The sequence below is a fragment of the Musca vetustissima genome, unplaced genomic scaffold (genome assembly GCF_032173495.1).
Source record: "Musca vetustissima isolate MV318-11 ecotype Yass unplaced genomic scaffold, APGP_CSIRO_Mvet_v1 utg16949, whole genome shotgun sequence".
Classification (NCBI taxonomy): Eukaryota; Metazoa; Arthropoda; class Insecta; order Diptera; family Muscidae; genus Musca; species Musca vetustissima.
This window is the reverse complement of record NW_026874055.1, coordinates 82,782-97,373: the sequence shown is the minus strand read 5'-3', so window position 1 is coordinate 97,373 and position 14,592 is coordinate 82,782. Positions and strand designations below refer to the sequence as shown.

At 33.8% G+C, this 14,592-nt stretch overlaps 1 protein-coding gene across 1 annotated transcript; it reads right to left on the bottom strand.

Annotated features, from left to right (window-relative positions):
• Positions 1-5,797: 5,797 nt before the first annotated feature.
• LOC133330612 (aquaporin AQPcic-like) lies at positions 5,798-13,824 on the bottom strand. Its single transcript, XM_061539056.1, has 3 exons — positions 13,772-13,824; positions 8,330-8,876; positions 5,798-6,007 (listed from the first exon to the last, which is right to left on the bottom strand). Exons 1-3 carry the CDS (start codon positions 13,822-13,824, stop codon positions 5,798-5,800), a joined length of 810 nt encoding a protein of 269 aa, XP_061395040.1.
• Positions 13,825-14,592: the final 768 nt, after the last annotated feature.

Here is a 14,592-nt window from a genome sequence, read left to right as displayed (position 1 = left end):
ACCAAACGGTAATCCAAAATCTTAAATGATTATGATTACGTCCACTTTCTTAAAACTAATGTATGGGTTTAACCGGCGCAGCCCGAGTTTTAGTAAGTTAAGAAGTTACATTAATTATCACTACTAGCACAGGTTTTTTATTTTTTAATAATTTTTAAAGCGATGTGAGGTAGTTAAGCGATCTATTTTCGTCAATATTAGACTTTCAACTGAAAAGAAAAATTTGGTTTAACAACTTAGTTTAACATATATCGAATTTCAGCCCCATTCTTCATGACATGTAAAATGTCAATGACTTTTCCAACATGGTGTAATGTACACGAAATTGCTTGTTTGTAACTCATCGAAATATTCATTTCCGACCCTATAAAGTATATGTATTCTTGATCAGGGTAAAATTCTAAGACGATCTAGCAATGTCCGTCCGCCTGTCCGTCGGTCCATCTGTTGTAATTACGCTATCTTCTGAAGGAATTGAGATAGGGTGCTGAAATTTTGCATAGGCTTGTCTTTTGTCTGCAGGCAGGTCAAGTTCGAAGATGGGATATATCGGTCCACGTTTAGACATAGCTCCCATATAACAGTACCCCCAATTTTCGGTATTTTGGGGTTCTTGAGCGCGTTTTTTAGCCGAATTCGCTCAAATTTGGTACATTGGGTTCTTATTGGGTACTTAATGTCTCCACAAAAAATTATTATTTCAGTATTTCAGTATTCATTTTCAGTATTTTAGGGTTTTTTAATATTTTCCCAACGAATTGCCTGTAATTTAGTATTTTGAGTTCTTAATAGGTACCAAATCTCCCCACAAAAAATTATGAATATAGGTCCATATTTTCGGATAGCCTCATATAAGGGTAGCACCAATTTTCGGTATTTTTATACCCTTCACCACACTGTGGTACAGGGTATTACGTCTTTGTACATATGTCTGTAACCGGCAAAAGGAAACGAGATAGACCCATGGTTCTTTTTCAGAATATGCATAGAATCACTTTTTAAGTCGATTTATGAATGTCCGTCTGTCCGTCCGTCCATGTATTTTTGTTAAAAAAGTACAGGTCGCATTTGTGGTCCAATTTGGATGAAATTTGGCACAATTCACTTATTTGGCCCAAGGACGGACCCTATTGAAATTGGGAAAAATCGGTTCAGATTTAGATATATCTCCCATATATATTTTCGTCCGATTTTATATAAATGTACCAAAGTCCCTATATATCCTTCGATTTGCACGAAATTTGGCATAGCATTCTGAATTAAGCCTAGTACGACGTATGTCTAATTTCCTGAAGATCGGTTCAGATTTAGATATAGCTCCCATATATATTTTCGGCCGATTTTGGGTAAATAGTGCACGAAATTTGGAACAGCGTACTGAATTTATTCTAGAACGATGTGTCTTAAATTTCTTCAAAATCGGTTCAAATTTAAATATACCTCCCATATATATTTTCGTCCGATTTTATGTAAATGGTGCACCAAATTCCCTATATATCCTTCGATGTCCACGAAATTTGGATTTATATATAAATGAAGAGTTAAAAATGTGGCCGAATGCAAAAAACATACGCAAATAACTGTAACCTTGCATGTGACAAGTTCCGATGAAATCGGTTTAGATTTCGATATTTTGCTTTAAATTTATTTACATAATTTTGTCCCAGTTTATACATGGTGGAGGGTATCCAAAGTTCGGCCCGGCCGAACTTAACGCCTTTTCACTTGTTTTCTTTGTGTTAGAATATACATAAGTAATTTCTTAATTTGTTGTAAAATTGATTGAACAAATTCAACTCATTTCATTCTAACTAGTCACACATTTTTACGTTTATGGGTTCATTGCCTGAGCCATTCGTAACACTAGTGCTATAGAAACAAAAACAAGTTTTTAAGTCGTTTGTAATATTAAATGTTTGAAAAAATAATAATAATAATAATGAAATATAAATTCTGACTCAAAGAAAAACACTGAATTATAATAGGTAAAGACGTAGTGGTCATTCAAAACAACTAAAATCGATTTGGGCCCTTTGTCAAAACACTGACCATCAAAATAACTAAAATTAGGCCCTCATATTGGAAAGCTATATCAATAATCTGCACTTATATTAAATATATTAATAAGTAAATAATACATGGAGCTGTATTGAAAATGTCTATTTTCATCATAGAGGATTTACGAAGTCATCCATAACTACCTTGTCCCCAAAAAAGTAATCCCCCCAAGATAAACTAAATTTTTGGTATAATCAACACTTCCTTTTTCGATTTTTCTTTTATCTCCTCAATTGTAGAAAACCCCATTCCTTTTGTCGGTGTCTTCAATTTTGATAAGAGGAATCCATATTTGATTTGAAATGTTCCGTCTTCTCGGCCTTCCTTACCAAAATTGAACTTGCGTTGTACTAATAGTGGATTTGCCGAACGTTAAGTCTGTATTTTTCCGCATTTGATTTCATTATACACTCGAAATGTTGATTCTTTGGACCAACTCCGTTTCAGACCAGTACGACTTGTCCGTCAGTCTGGCTGGCTGGTGCGCACGATACCTTTCGAAGTAAGTAACTGATTTCACCCAAACTTTGCAAATTTTAACATTTCTTCCAAACTTAGTTCGGTCCACTTCTTCCAATATCCCTTCCCACAAAGGGTCAACATTTTGAACACTTGTAAATCGCATATAGAGCGGACGGAATATCCAATTTTATCCAAACTTTGCACATGGTAATGTATTTGCCTTACATAGATCAAGCTTGAAGATGGGACTTTTTATACCTTCGCTTCGATATTATGAAATGTTCTTAATCCAATATCAAGACAATGGATTAACAACTAATTTGATACAAACTTTGTAAACCGTAATACTTTTACACTCCACACCTACACAGCAATTAATAGCGTATATGTTATTAATTTTTTATACCCTTCACCACACTGTGGTACCAGGTTTCTGAGTCGATTTATACATGTCAGTCTGTCCGTCTGTCCGTCCGTCTGTCCATGTTAAATTGTAAACAAAGTACAGGTCGCAGTTCATCTATTGGCCCAAGCTCATCTGTTTGGCCCAAGGACGAACCCTATTGAAATTAGGAAAAATCGATTCAGATTTAGATATAGCTCCCATATATTTTCGTCCGATTTAAGGTAAATGGTCAACCAAAGTACCTATATATCTTTCGATTTGCACCAAATTTGGCATATCGTACTAAATTAAGTCTTGAGAGATGTGTGTAAAATTTCTTGAAAATCGGTTCAGATTTAGATATAGCTCCCATATATAGTTTCGTCCGATTTTCAGCAAATGGTGCCCCAATGTCCCTATATATCATTCGATTTGCACGAAATTTGACTCAGCGAACTGAATTATGTCAAGAACGATGTGTTCTAAGTTTCAAGAAAATCGGTCCAAATTTAGATATATCCCATATATTATCGTCCGATTTTATGTAAATGGTGCACCAATGTCCCTATATATCATTTGATGTGCACGAAATTTGGCATAGCGTACTGAATTGAGTCTACAATGATGTGTGCAAAGTTTTGTGAAAATCGGTCCAGATTCAGATATAGCTCCCATATATATTATCGTCCGATTTTATGTAAATGGTGCACCAATGTCCCTATATATCATTCGATGTGCACGAAATTTGGCATAGCGTACTGAATGGAGTCTACAATGATGTGTGCAAAGTTTCGTGAAAATCGTCCGATTTTATGTAAATGATGCACCAATGTCCATATATATCCTTCGATTTGCAATTGTGAGGATTCATATGTACAACATACCCAAAGTGGTGAAGGGTATCATATAGTCGGCCCAGTCCGACTTTACTACTTTCCTTACAGGTTTTCGGATTTTATTATAATTACAACATGGACATGGTTAAATAGTCTTAGAATTTCAGACATTGTAGAATCTTAAGTTTCTATTTTGAGCACATAATGAATAAAATTTAAATCACCCAAACTAAGACAACAACCAAAAAAACAATGAGTTATACGGAGGATACCCTTAATATTGGGGCGTACCGTTATAAAAACGTACACAAATTCCCCAAAATTTTTTGGGTAACGTTATATGGTAAACGGCGAGAAGAACAAGCTGATGGTATCAACGCGCAAGACGTCCAGTAGACTCGGACCAACTGTGGAACTTGAGAACTACAGCTTCGAGGTAGTCAAAGATTTTATATACCTTGGTACATCCATAAATAAAACCAATGATATCCATTTTGAAATTCGGAGAAGAATAGTGTTGGCCAACATATGCTTCTATGGTCTTAGTAAGCAATTTAGAAACAAGGCCACTTCTCACCAGACCAAACTCACTCTCTAAAATAAAGCTGATACTACCAGTGCTGGTATGGATCTAAAGCATGGGTACTTGCGAAACCAGATGAAACAGATCTTGCAGTGTTTGAAAGAAAAATTCTCCGAAAGATCTATGGGCCGATCTTCATGAATATCGCCTTGTAATGAACCATGATTTGTACCATCTTTTCTCGGACATCTACATAGCCAGACGACTACGTTGGCTAGGCCATGTAGTGAAAATGGATAAAGATGCCCCAGCTCAAAAGGCATATAAAGGCGAGCCAACTGATTTGGTATCCATATAAAATTTCAGCATAATATAAAATTTCAGCAAATTCTAACGTAGCGCATATGACCAGCCTGTAGACTAAAAACAACTCTATGTAAGCTCTCAATATCAATTTCTTCGAAAGATAGTGTGATTACAATAGACGGACGGAAAAGTTTAAATCGTTTTAGATTATAACCCTGATCAAATACATATGTATAGCGTTGGAAATGGATAATATGGCTTTCATACTATCGTAGACCCTATAATAAATGTGACCCACTGGAGCGATATGAACATTTGAACAATAAACATATTGTAAAAAAAACTAATCATTTCGTAGGAGGCCCGGCCCCCTTAGGTATGTCCCTGGTTGAGGTTATAAAATTTAAATATTACCCAAGAAGACATGCCCAAAAAATCAACTAAAATAAGTACAATAACATATATCTAATTTTGATTTTTATCTAAAAATATTTTTATTACTGCATATAATAAATCTAGGGCAATTTGGGCTATTCACCGAAAAGTATTCTATGTCTCATGTAAACATAGACTCTTCATTATGAACAATTAATACTATTTTTAGAAAATATTTTATCTGCGAGATATCAATTTAGTGAGCCAAACTTGTTTCGACGTGTGCGCGTTTTATGTCTTTGTGTATGTGTTTGTAAACTTTTATGGTAAATCTGCCTAGATAATCACACAGAAGTCAAGTATGCAAATTTAACTTATCCAAGTCTATCTCTGATATCTCCCATTTAAATCCCTGAAAAATTATGGTATGCCACCAGTTTTTTATCTATGAGATTTATGATACATTGCCCGCCAGTGATGGTTTATCTCACCAGCCTAATTATTATATCTGAAGTAAATTGGTTAAAAACTAATATTTCTCTTTATTTATACAATTTTTTTTTTAATTTTATTACATTTTTTCTCTTATTCTAAAACGAATACATAGTCAATGCTTATTCAGCATAGAGGTTTAATTTATGATATTGTACTAACATTTAACTTTTCTTAAATATTTGCACATGTTTCCATGGTAATTAAGTTTTTGTGTTTTTTACTTTTTTCTTTACTGAATTATAATAGGAGGTATATAAAAGTGTATGAGATTTTTTTTTACAATAATAACAATTTTTGTGTTTTTTTTTTACAATAATACTTAACAAATATGTACGTTCCTATCGGAGAAACGGCATTTCAAGAACATTGAACTTCGTTCATTTTCGTTGGAGTGCTTTCACATTTTTCCTCAATCTCACGTCGGAATACACATTTATAGATGGGCGCTGCAATAAAAGCTCCAATCAGAGGACCCATCCAATAGACCCAATGATTACGAAAATCATTGTGCCATAAAGCGGGTGCCAATGAACGGGCTGGATTCATACTGGCTCCGGTAAGGGGACCCTAAAAAAACAAAACAATGAAAAAGAATCACATTTATTAATAAAGAAAATTTTAAGTTTTTAAATAAAATTATATTGTTATATAAAAAAAAGATTTTTTAGGGTATATTAATTTTGTCATTCCGTTTGTAACTCATCGAAATATTCATTTCCGATCCTATAAAGTATATATATTCTTGATCAGGGTAAAATTCTAAGGCGATCTAGTCCGTCCGTCTGTCCGTCCGTCTGTTGTAATCACGCGATCTTCTGAAGAAATTGAGATAGGGTTTGTCTTTTGTCTGCAGTCAGGTCAAGTTCGAAGATGGGATATATCGGTCCACGTTTAGGCATAGCTCCCATATAACAGTACCCCCTAATTTTCGGTATTTTGGGGTTCTTGAGCGCGTTTTTCAGCCGAATTCCCTGAAATTTGGTACATTGGGTTCTTATTGGGTACTAAATGTCTCCACAAAAAATTATAAATATAGGTAAATTTTTTCTGGTAGACCCCATATAACGGTACCTCCTAATTTTCTGTATTTTGAGGGGTTTGATCGTATTTTCCCACCGAATTGGCTGTACTGTAGTATTTTGAGTTCTTAATAGGTACCAAAGCTCTCCACAAAAAATTATGAATATAGGTGCATTTTTTCGGATAGCCCCCATATAAGGGTACCCCCAATTTTCTATATTTTGGGGTTGTTGAGCGCATTTTTCAACCTAGTTCGCTGTAATTTGGTATTTTGTAGTCGTATATGGTAACAAATCTCCCTACCAAAAATGTTTAATATTCGCCCCCATTTTGGGGTCGTCCCCATATAATCTCCATTTTTATATTAACATAGTTATATGATTTTTTCGTGTTTGGGTTTGGTTCTAAGACTCTGTTGTAATCATTTCATATGCGGAAGATACGATAAAAAAGGTTCGATAATTAACCTTATATATATATATATATAGATTCATATATATGAACTGTAAGCCGTATTTAGCCCTAGCCCCTGTGTGGGAGGTACTAGAAGGAGTGGACCGATAATCCCCATGTTCGAACTTGAACTAATTTTGGAATAAATATTAAGATGGGATGAAATCAAAAATTTTTGAAATAAATTTGGTCCAAAGAAACATGGGTATAGGTTTGTAGAAATGTCGGTATAGATACACTTTTTGGTATGTTCCCTATATTTTTATTTCAAGTACCTGTCAGTATATCTATGGTGGAGGTTATCCAAAGTTCGGCCCGGCCGAACTTACCACTTTTTCACTTGTTTTAGATTACATTTTGGAAAGAACCAATGTACAACGTCTATACAGGGTTGGGCATTGACTTTAAATCGGATGAAATGATACATAGCTTAAAAAAATACGTGAAAAATCTGAAACTTCACACACGTCAATCTATACTTTTATCGTTATATACAAACTTTCGGACAGACATTCACAAATTTCTATTATATAATAAATGCGATCTGCTTCAAAATACTTAAAATCGAAGGGGATCAAATATGAACCTACATTGTCTTCGTTTTGAACGTGTGCTTCGTGATGTAACCTAAAAAGAGGGCCAATAATCCCCAATTTGAAAATATTCGAATTCAGATTTCCTTGGTGTCTTCGGCAATATTTTTGTGTCAACCATTAATCGACTCGCTGAATGGGGTATTTTCGGTCCCCTTCTCCAAAATTGATTAAAAACTCATTTAAGCTTGGTTTTAACAGGTCAGAATATTTTACAATAATTTTCGCCATAAAGTTTCAGTATAAGTCTCCAAATAGACCAAAACTCAAAAATTAGAAGATTATCTTAAAATATTAGAGTATCATTATAATGAGGGATATATTAAAATGTCGACCTATATTGAAAACATTCTGTGAAGAAGAACTCGGAATATTAAAATACAGCCGCTCCGACAAGAAAATTTGTCTATGAACCTCAAAATACGTAAAATGTGGAAAAAAACATTTATTTGGACCATTATTGCAATTTAACTTTTACAACTAGGCACTTAAAACGCCTTGAACTGGTTTTTTAAAATTAATAGAGTTTTTCAGGTTTTCATAATGCTCCATTATGAAATATCAATACACTCCAGTTAAAATATTACGTTTACGATAAATTCTCACTCATATGTGGATAATATTTCCGAATGCATACTAATGGGATCGCTACAAATATCAATACTTTGGAAATTATTTATCCTAAAAGTATGCTAGATATTTAGATTATAAACACATGCACTTATCAGTCTCCAAATACATTCTAACAAATCAATATGAACACATTTTCAGTAATTAATTTATTCATTGATATGACGATATCATTTCACTCCTAACTACTTACCGCTGTTATCGACAAACATGCAACTGCCAATCCGAAACGTATCGCCACAGAATCTTGTTGACATTTATTACGCGGATCCCAGACACCACAGCAAACAATGATTAACGTTGCTGTTATACACACTTCAATACCTAAAGCTTGCCACACATCGATATCATGATGTATTGATGTCATACACAGTCCCGTATCACTACCCGGTACAAAGACTTGATTTTCTGGCAAAAGTACGGTGAGCAGACCATAACCACAATAGGCACCAACAATTTGTGCAACAATGTAGGCTGCAACCATCGGCAACGAAATTAATTCATAAATATATGCAGCAACACTAACGGCAGGATTCAGATGAGCTCCCGAACAACAGCCGAAACATTGTATAATTATTAGGACAACAAAACCAAAGTTCAGTGACCTTGTAACATTTGTACTGGGAAACAATTCCGAGTTCATGCAGCCCATACAGCCGAACAACATTAGCATACCCGTTCCGATAAATTCCGAAACAATTGAACATAAATTATCGAGCAGATGTTTACGCTCCTTGGGACTGAAAAAAATAATTAAATGAACAAATTATATATTTAGTTTTGAGTTTTAATGGGAATAATAAGCTGTAATAAGTGGTGAGGGATATTCAATACCTTACTCCATGTTATTTATTCTTAATCAAAATTCAATTTTGATATAGATATATCTGACTTTTTGTTTGTCTGATAGAATCCGCAATATTAAATGAAGAGCATACAACAATACCTCCTAAATGCCTCTGTTTTTTTTTTGTAGTTTTTCCACTTTTTTCAATATAATCATATTGAATTATCTTAGGGCAAAACTTTCTACCATCTTTCTAGCCACACGCAAAGTTTCAGACCCTTTTTATACCCTGCATCATAGGGTGTAACGAATAACATTTCGTTTGTAACACCTTTAAACATTCACCGGAGACCCATGAAGTACTTATATTCTTTATCAGAATAAAATTCTATATAAATTTATCCATGTGCGTCTGTCTGATGAAATCACGATAGAGCTCACAATTTTTAAGGGGACCCCCATTATCGGTTTCAAAAAAAAAAAAAAAAAAATGAATTTTGTATTTTGATTTAATTCTAATCTACACTAATTCAAGAATGTCCCTATGACAATTCTAGTGGAAATCTCAAAAACTCATGAAGATATAGCCGATTTATTGTGCTGGCATAAAGTGACGGCAAGAGGGCTACTTTAAAGTATTTTTCTCCAAACAGCGTTTTAGCGAATGACGGTCACGGTAACTCAAAAACTAATAATCTGATCGATTCCATATTTTGGGACGTTTCTGTGAGTATATAGCTATCGTATGAACTACGATAAATCCAATCGGTCAAGATCTTCCTTAGTTTTTAACTTGGTTTGTGGTAAAAAATAGCCGATTTTCCAAAAATATGTTTCCAAAGGTCCGATATTTTGTTGATTTGTGAGCGAAGTCAATAATCCTAGTTTATACGAGAGCCGGACATGCACTCTTTCTAGCACCGTTGGAAAATTCGGATCCCGATGTTCCACCATCAAAAACATTTTGTAAATTATTCTTCTTTTCCTTTAAATCTTGCAATATATATCTGCAAAGTTACAAACCTTAACAAGCTTTGATATTGATTTACCAGCCCATTGAAAATCTTGAATATTTAAAATCAAGAATGGGGGGTTCTCTTAAGTTAGAGCTTTGAAAATTTACATATAATTGCTATTGATGTTGAAAATGGGATTTATCGGCCCACGTTATGGTATTACCCCCATATAAAGGCAACCCCTAATATACATTGACTGCAATTTGGTATTAGTTTGGATTTAGTTCAACATTGACCCATTTTTGCGAACGCGGGACTATGGGAACATTTTCCAACCCAATTGATTCTAATGTGGTATTTTAGGTTATCACCTTACGATAGCCCCATTATAACGCTACAACCCAAATTTCGGTATTTTAGGGAGTATGGGCACGTTTTTCTTGCGAATTGGTTCTAATTCGGTATTTTGGGTTCTCATTGAGTAACACATCTTCATACTAAAAATTATCAATATTGATCCACATTTTATCAAAGTCTACACCTATGGGCACATTTTTTAATAGCATTGTCGTAATTTGGTATTTTAAATTCTCATTGCGTAGCAAATCTTCCTACTACAAATCATCAATATTGGTCCACTTTTTACAATATAACGATACAGGCTTTTGTTCGGTATTTTGGGGACTATGGACCCGTTTTTTACCCGAATTGATAGCAATTTAATTTCCATTGAGTGTCAAATATTCCTATCAAAAATTTATTTATTCTAAACTTATAAGGGTAGGCTTTCTGAGCCAGCGTTAATGCGTTCTCTTAACATTTTTGATGTAAAAACAAAAATAAACCTTAATGAAAAATTATCCGCAATTGTTTGCAATTAATTTGCTTTTTACGCTTCCTGAGATATATATTTAATATTAAATGAATTAAATTCCGCAGAAAAATTCTTGTTTTTATTTTCCCTTACAAATTTTTTAAGAGAATTTTTGCCCACCATCGTTCAATATATACGAATATCGATATTATGGCTTTACATAAAATCGAAGGAAAGTATATCTGGAAGCTATATCTAAATCTAAACCGATTTTTACGAAGCTTAGCAGACGTCATTCTAGACTCAATTCAGTACGCTATGCCGAATTTTCGAGCAAATCGAGAGATATAAAATGACTTTTGTACACCATATATATATATGGGAGCTATATTTTAATCTGAACCGATTTTCACGCTATGCCACATTTCGTGCAAATCGAAAGATATATAGGGACTTTGGTGCACCATTTACATAAAATCGGACGAAACTATATATGGGAGCTTTATTTAAATCTTAACCGATTTTCCCCAATTTCAATAGGGTTAGTCCTTGGACCAAACAAATGAGCTGTACCAAATGGCATCCAAACCGTATCATAAATGCGACCTGTACTTTGTTTACTATTTAACACCAACAGACGGACGGACATTCATAAATCGACTCAGAAAGTGATTCTATGCATATTCTCAAAAGGAACCAGGTGTCTATTTCGTTTCCTTTTGCATGTTGCAAACATATGCACAACGACATAGAGTAACTTCGGTGTGGACCACCATTTTCTTTTTTTGATATTGTAAAAAAATAAAAACAAATTGTTTTCACAACATAATATATCTGTTGGCTAAATGTATTCCAGGTCAAATATTATTTATATTTGTCCATAAAAATGTTATTGCATTATATTTCAAAAAACTCTAAACTGCAAATAAAAATAACTTGGCGGGTAATGTGGACCAGTATGTGTGGGTAATGAGGATCAGTAAGTTAAAGGTAGGTTGTGAATTGGTTGTGATAAATTTCCAATTATTGCACTCTTAGGTAACAATGAATGCAAAAATATATGGGTTAATGTTTTGGAATAGCCCCCATTTAAGGGTACCGCCCCATTTGCGGTATTTTGAAGGTCCTTGCTTCATTATCTAACCGAGGCACCGGTAATTTCGCATATTGAATTTTCAGAGGATAGAATACCACCTCGCATATCAAATGCGCCCATGTTTCCAACTCGTCCTCATGAAAAGGTCCCACTTTTTTATAGTGGTCCACATTACCCGACATTGAATATTTTTATTTAAAAATAATTTTCGGCTTCAAAAATGATTAAAAATCAAAAATCACCGATTGCTAAACGTATATTTTTGTTAAAGAAAACAAGAAAACCACATAACTTCTTTATATTCGAGAAAAACGAAATATTCTAATGTTTTGCAAATATGTTCGACTATTGTACTAAAAAATTTTCAAATCAAACTTTTACAATCAGAGCTAAATTTTCACCTACTAAATTTTCAACATTGCAATTATTTATTAAAAACCAAGTTTGATGTTTGTTTTCACTAATTAGGAAAACATTTATCAAGGCGGCATTGACATATTTCAAGCATTTTCTTAGATATGGGGGGTGGTCCACATTAGACGCCTAGTCCACATTACCCGAAGTTACTCTAATACCCTGTACCACAGTGTGGCGAAAGGTATAAAAAGGAAGGAAGAACAAGGACTCGAGATAGAAGAAGGATATGTTTAGCAAAAATATTCCTCATAACTCGAAAACTTGACCAATAGTGAATTTGCCTATCAGTGTTCTCAACATACTCGCCAAGGGCTTTCTTTCCCACAAGGATGGTTTTCCAAATTTCTTATGGTACAATGTTATTTTTTGATGAGAATGGGTTCAGACTTATATATAGCTCCCATACATAATGTCGTCCGATGTAAATGGTCCATCAACGGCCAGTTTAAGAAGAAATTTGCAAGGACTTCCGAATAAAGTCGGTTCACATTTCGATATAGCTCCCATATATAATGTCGTTGGAACTCATCACATATTTTTGTATCAACTGATTTTTTGTAAAATATTTTTCATTGAATTTTTTATAATTAATTATTAACTGTTCAATTAAAATTTATCTCATTTAAGATTTTTATTTCATTTGCAAAAATATTGCATGTTTGTTTCGATATTGCATGCGAAATTTATTGAACAGAATATCCGTTTCATTTCGTTTTTATTTTATTTTTTTTTAATTAGCTCCAATTTGATCTCCACTATTCTCACCTTTGAGCATAAATTGAAAACTTCATGACTGTGGGTAGTTTTTTATTTCAATTATCCTTTAAATTTTAATTTAAAATTATTTTTTATTTTTTGCACTTAGTATCACACACACGAAATGTTCAACATTGAATGAATTATTATAGCGCGCGGCAGATGTGTTTTAATCCCGAAAATGATAAAAACGAAACGAATATCTTTGGATTGAAAAGTATTTGCGTTTAGTTTTCCGTTTGTCACCGAACGACGTTTAAACGCTAGCGGCGACCAATGGTATCTAGAATTTGTTTTAGCGACAAAGCGAGAACGAGCAAACGAACATTGTTGATATAATTGGCTATAGATAGCTTTAAAGTTTATTAAGTTATTATTATTATTTTTTTTAATATGTCATTTAGTTTTATTTCACTCCCTCCTTTGCATAATAAAATTATTGAAATGGAATTAAACAAATCATTTTACGATTGTCTTTGAATTATGTCTGCACATAATTTTCCATTCAAAGTATTAGTTTTCTTATCAATTGTTTTGACAACAGCAACCACACTTTCCGCTAGGTGCCATCGGACGGACGAGGAATAATGAAAATGCTTTACACTATTCGGAATTTTCGTTTAGGTGAAAAATTTTCCGCGCCATACGTAAATGCGAAAACATTGCAGGTTTAATATCAACTAAAATTTGTTTGTCACATATTTGGTTATTTTTCGATATTGTGTTGACAAAAACAAAACAAAAAATCAAATCAAATACAATTGTTTTTTGTTTTTGTGTTTATTTTTGTGGTTCGATGGTTTACGTACTTGAGCAGAGTCATAAACCCAACATAGTCGTTGCTGCTATGTTGTTGCGTCATTTTACCCACTCACCGATTGGCGCCCGATTAGGGTATCACTCTTAAGTGAGTAAGGCACAATATTTTGAGGGTTCAAAGTATATTGGGTTTACAGCAATTGCAGCAAGTGCATCATATTTTTAGAAGGTAGGTGTATTTATTTTATTATTTAAATTGTAACTCTTCTTTTGGGATATGTAATTCTGTTTGTAACTCTTCGAAATTATAATTGTAGCCTCTTCTAAGGAATTTTTGGTGAGAGTAAATATTTAATAAAATATATATCCGTTGCAATTGCACTATTGTACATCCGAAGAATGCAAAGCAAAAATTCAGCACGGAAACGTCTTTTGTTTTCATGCAGATCCAGTTCGAATTTTCCGGTGAGATTTGCAATTGACTTTTTATATAGCCTTGCGGGTAAATAAAGTTTCCGAAAAAGTATGTATATGATTTTCGATTTTTGGTATCCGAAATGACTGTAACTAAGCACTTTTGCTTCCTTGAGGGTAAGAAACAGTTTAGTAAAAAATTTCCATTTAGTTTAACTTTTTGGTATGGACCCCCAAAATTTTACATTTGTCAAATTGTGAACATGAGGGTAAGGATACCAAAAGTTGGCTCCCCCTCCAGATATAAGTCCACTTCACCCTCCACCACAGTATGGAGGGTATATTAATTTTGTCATTCCGTTTGTAACTCATCGAAATATTCATTTCCGACCCTATAAAGTATATATATTCTTGATCAGGGTAAAATTCTAAGTCGATCTAGCCACGTCTGTAAGTC

Excerpts from the sequence above, each read along its gene's own strand:
- LOC133330612 (XM_061539056.1), bottom strand. The coding sequence starts at position 13,824 with ATGACGCAACAACATAGCAGCAACGACTATGTTGGGTTTATGACTCTG. Across the intron at positions 8,877-13,771 it reads GGGTTTATGACTCTGCTCAA|TCCCAAGGAGCGTAAACATC; the intron begins GTACGTAAACCA and ends TATTTTTTTCAG. Across the intron at positions 6,008-8,329 it reads CATGTTTGTCGATAACAGCG|GGTCCCCTTACCGGAGCCAG; the intron begins GTAAGTAGTTAG and ends TTGTTTTTTTAG.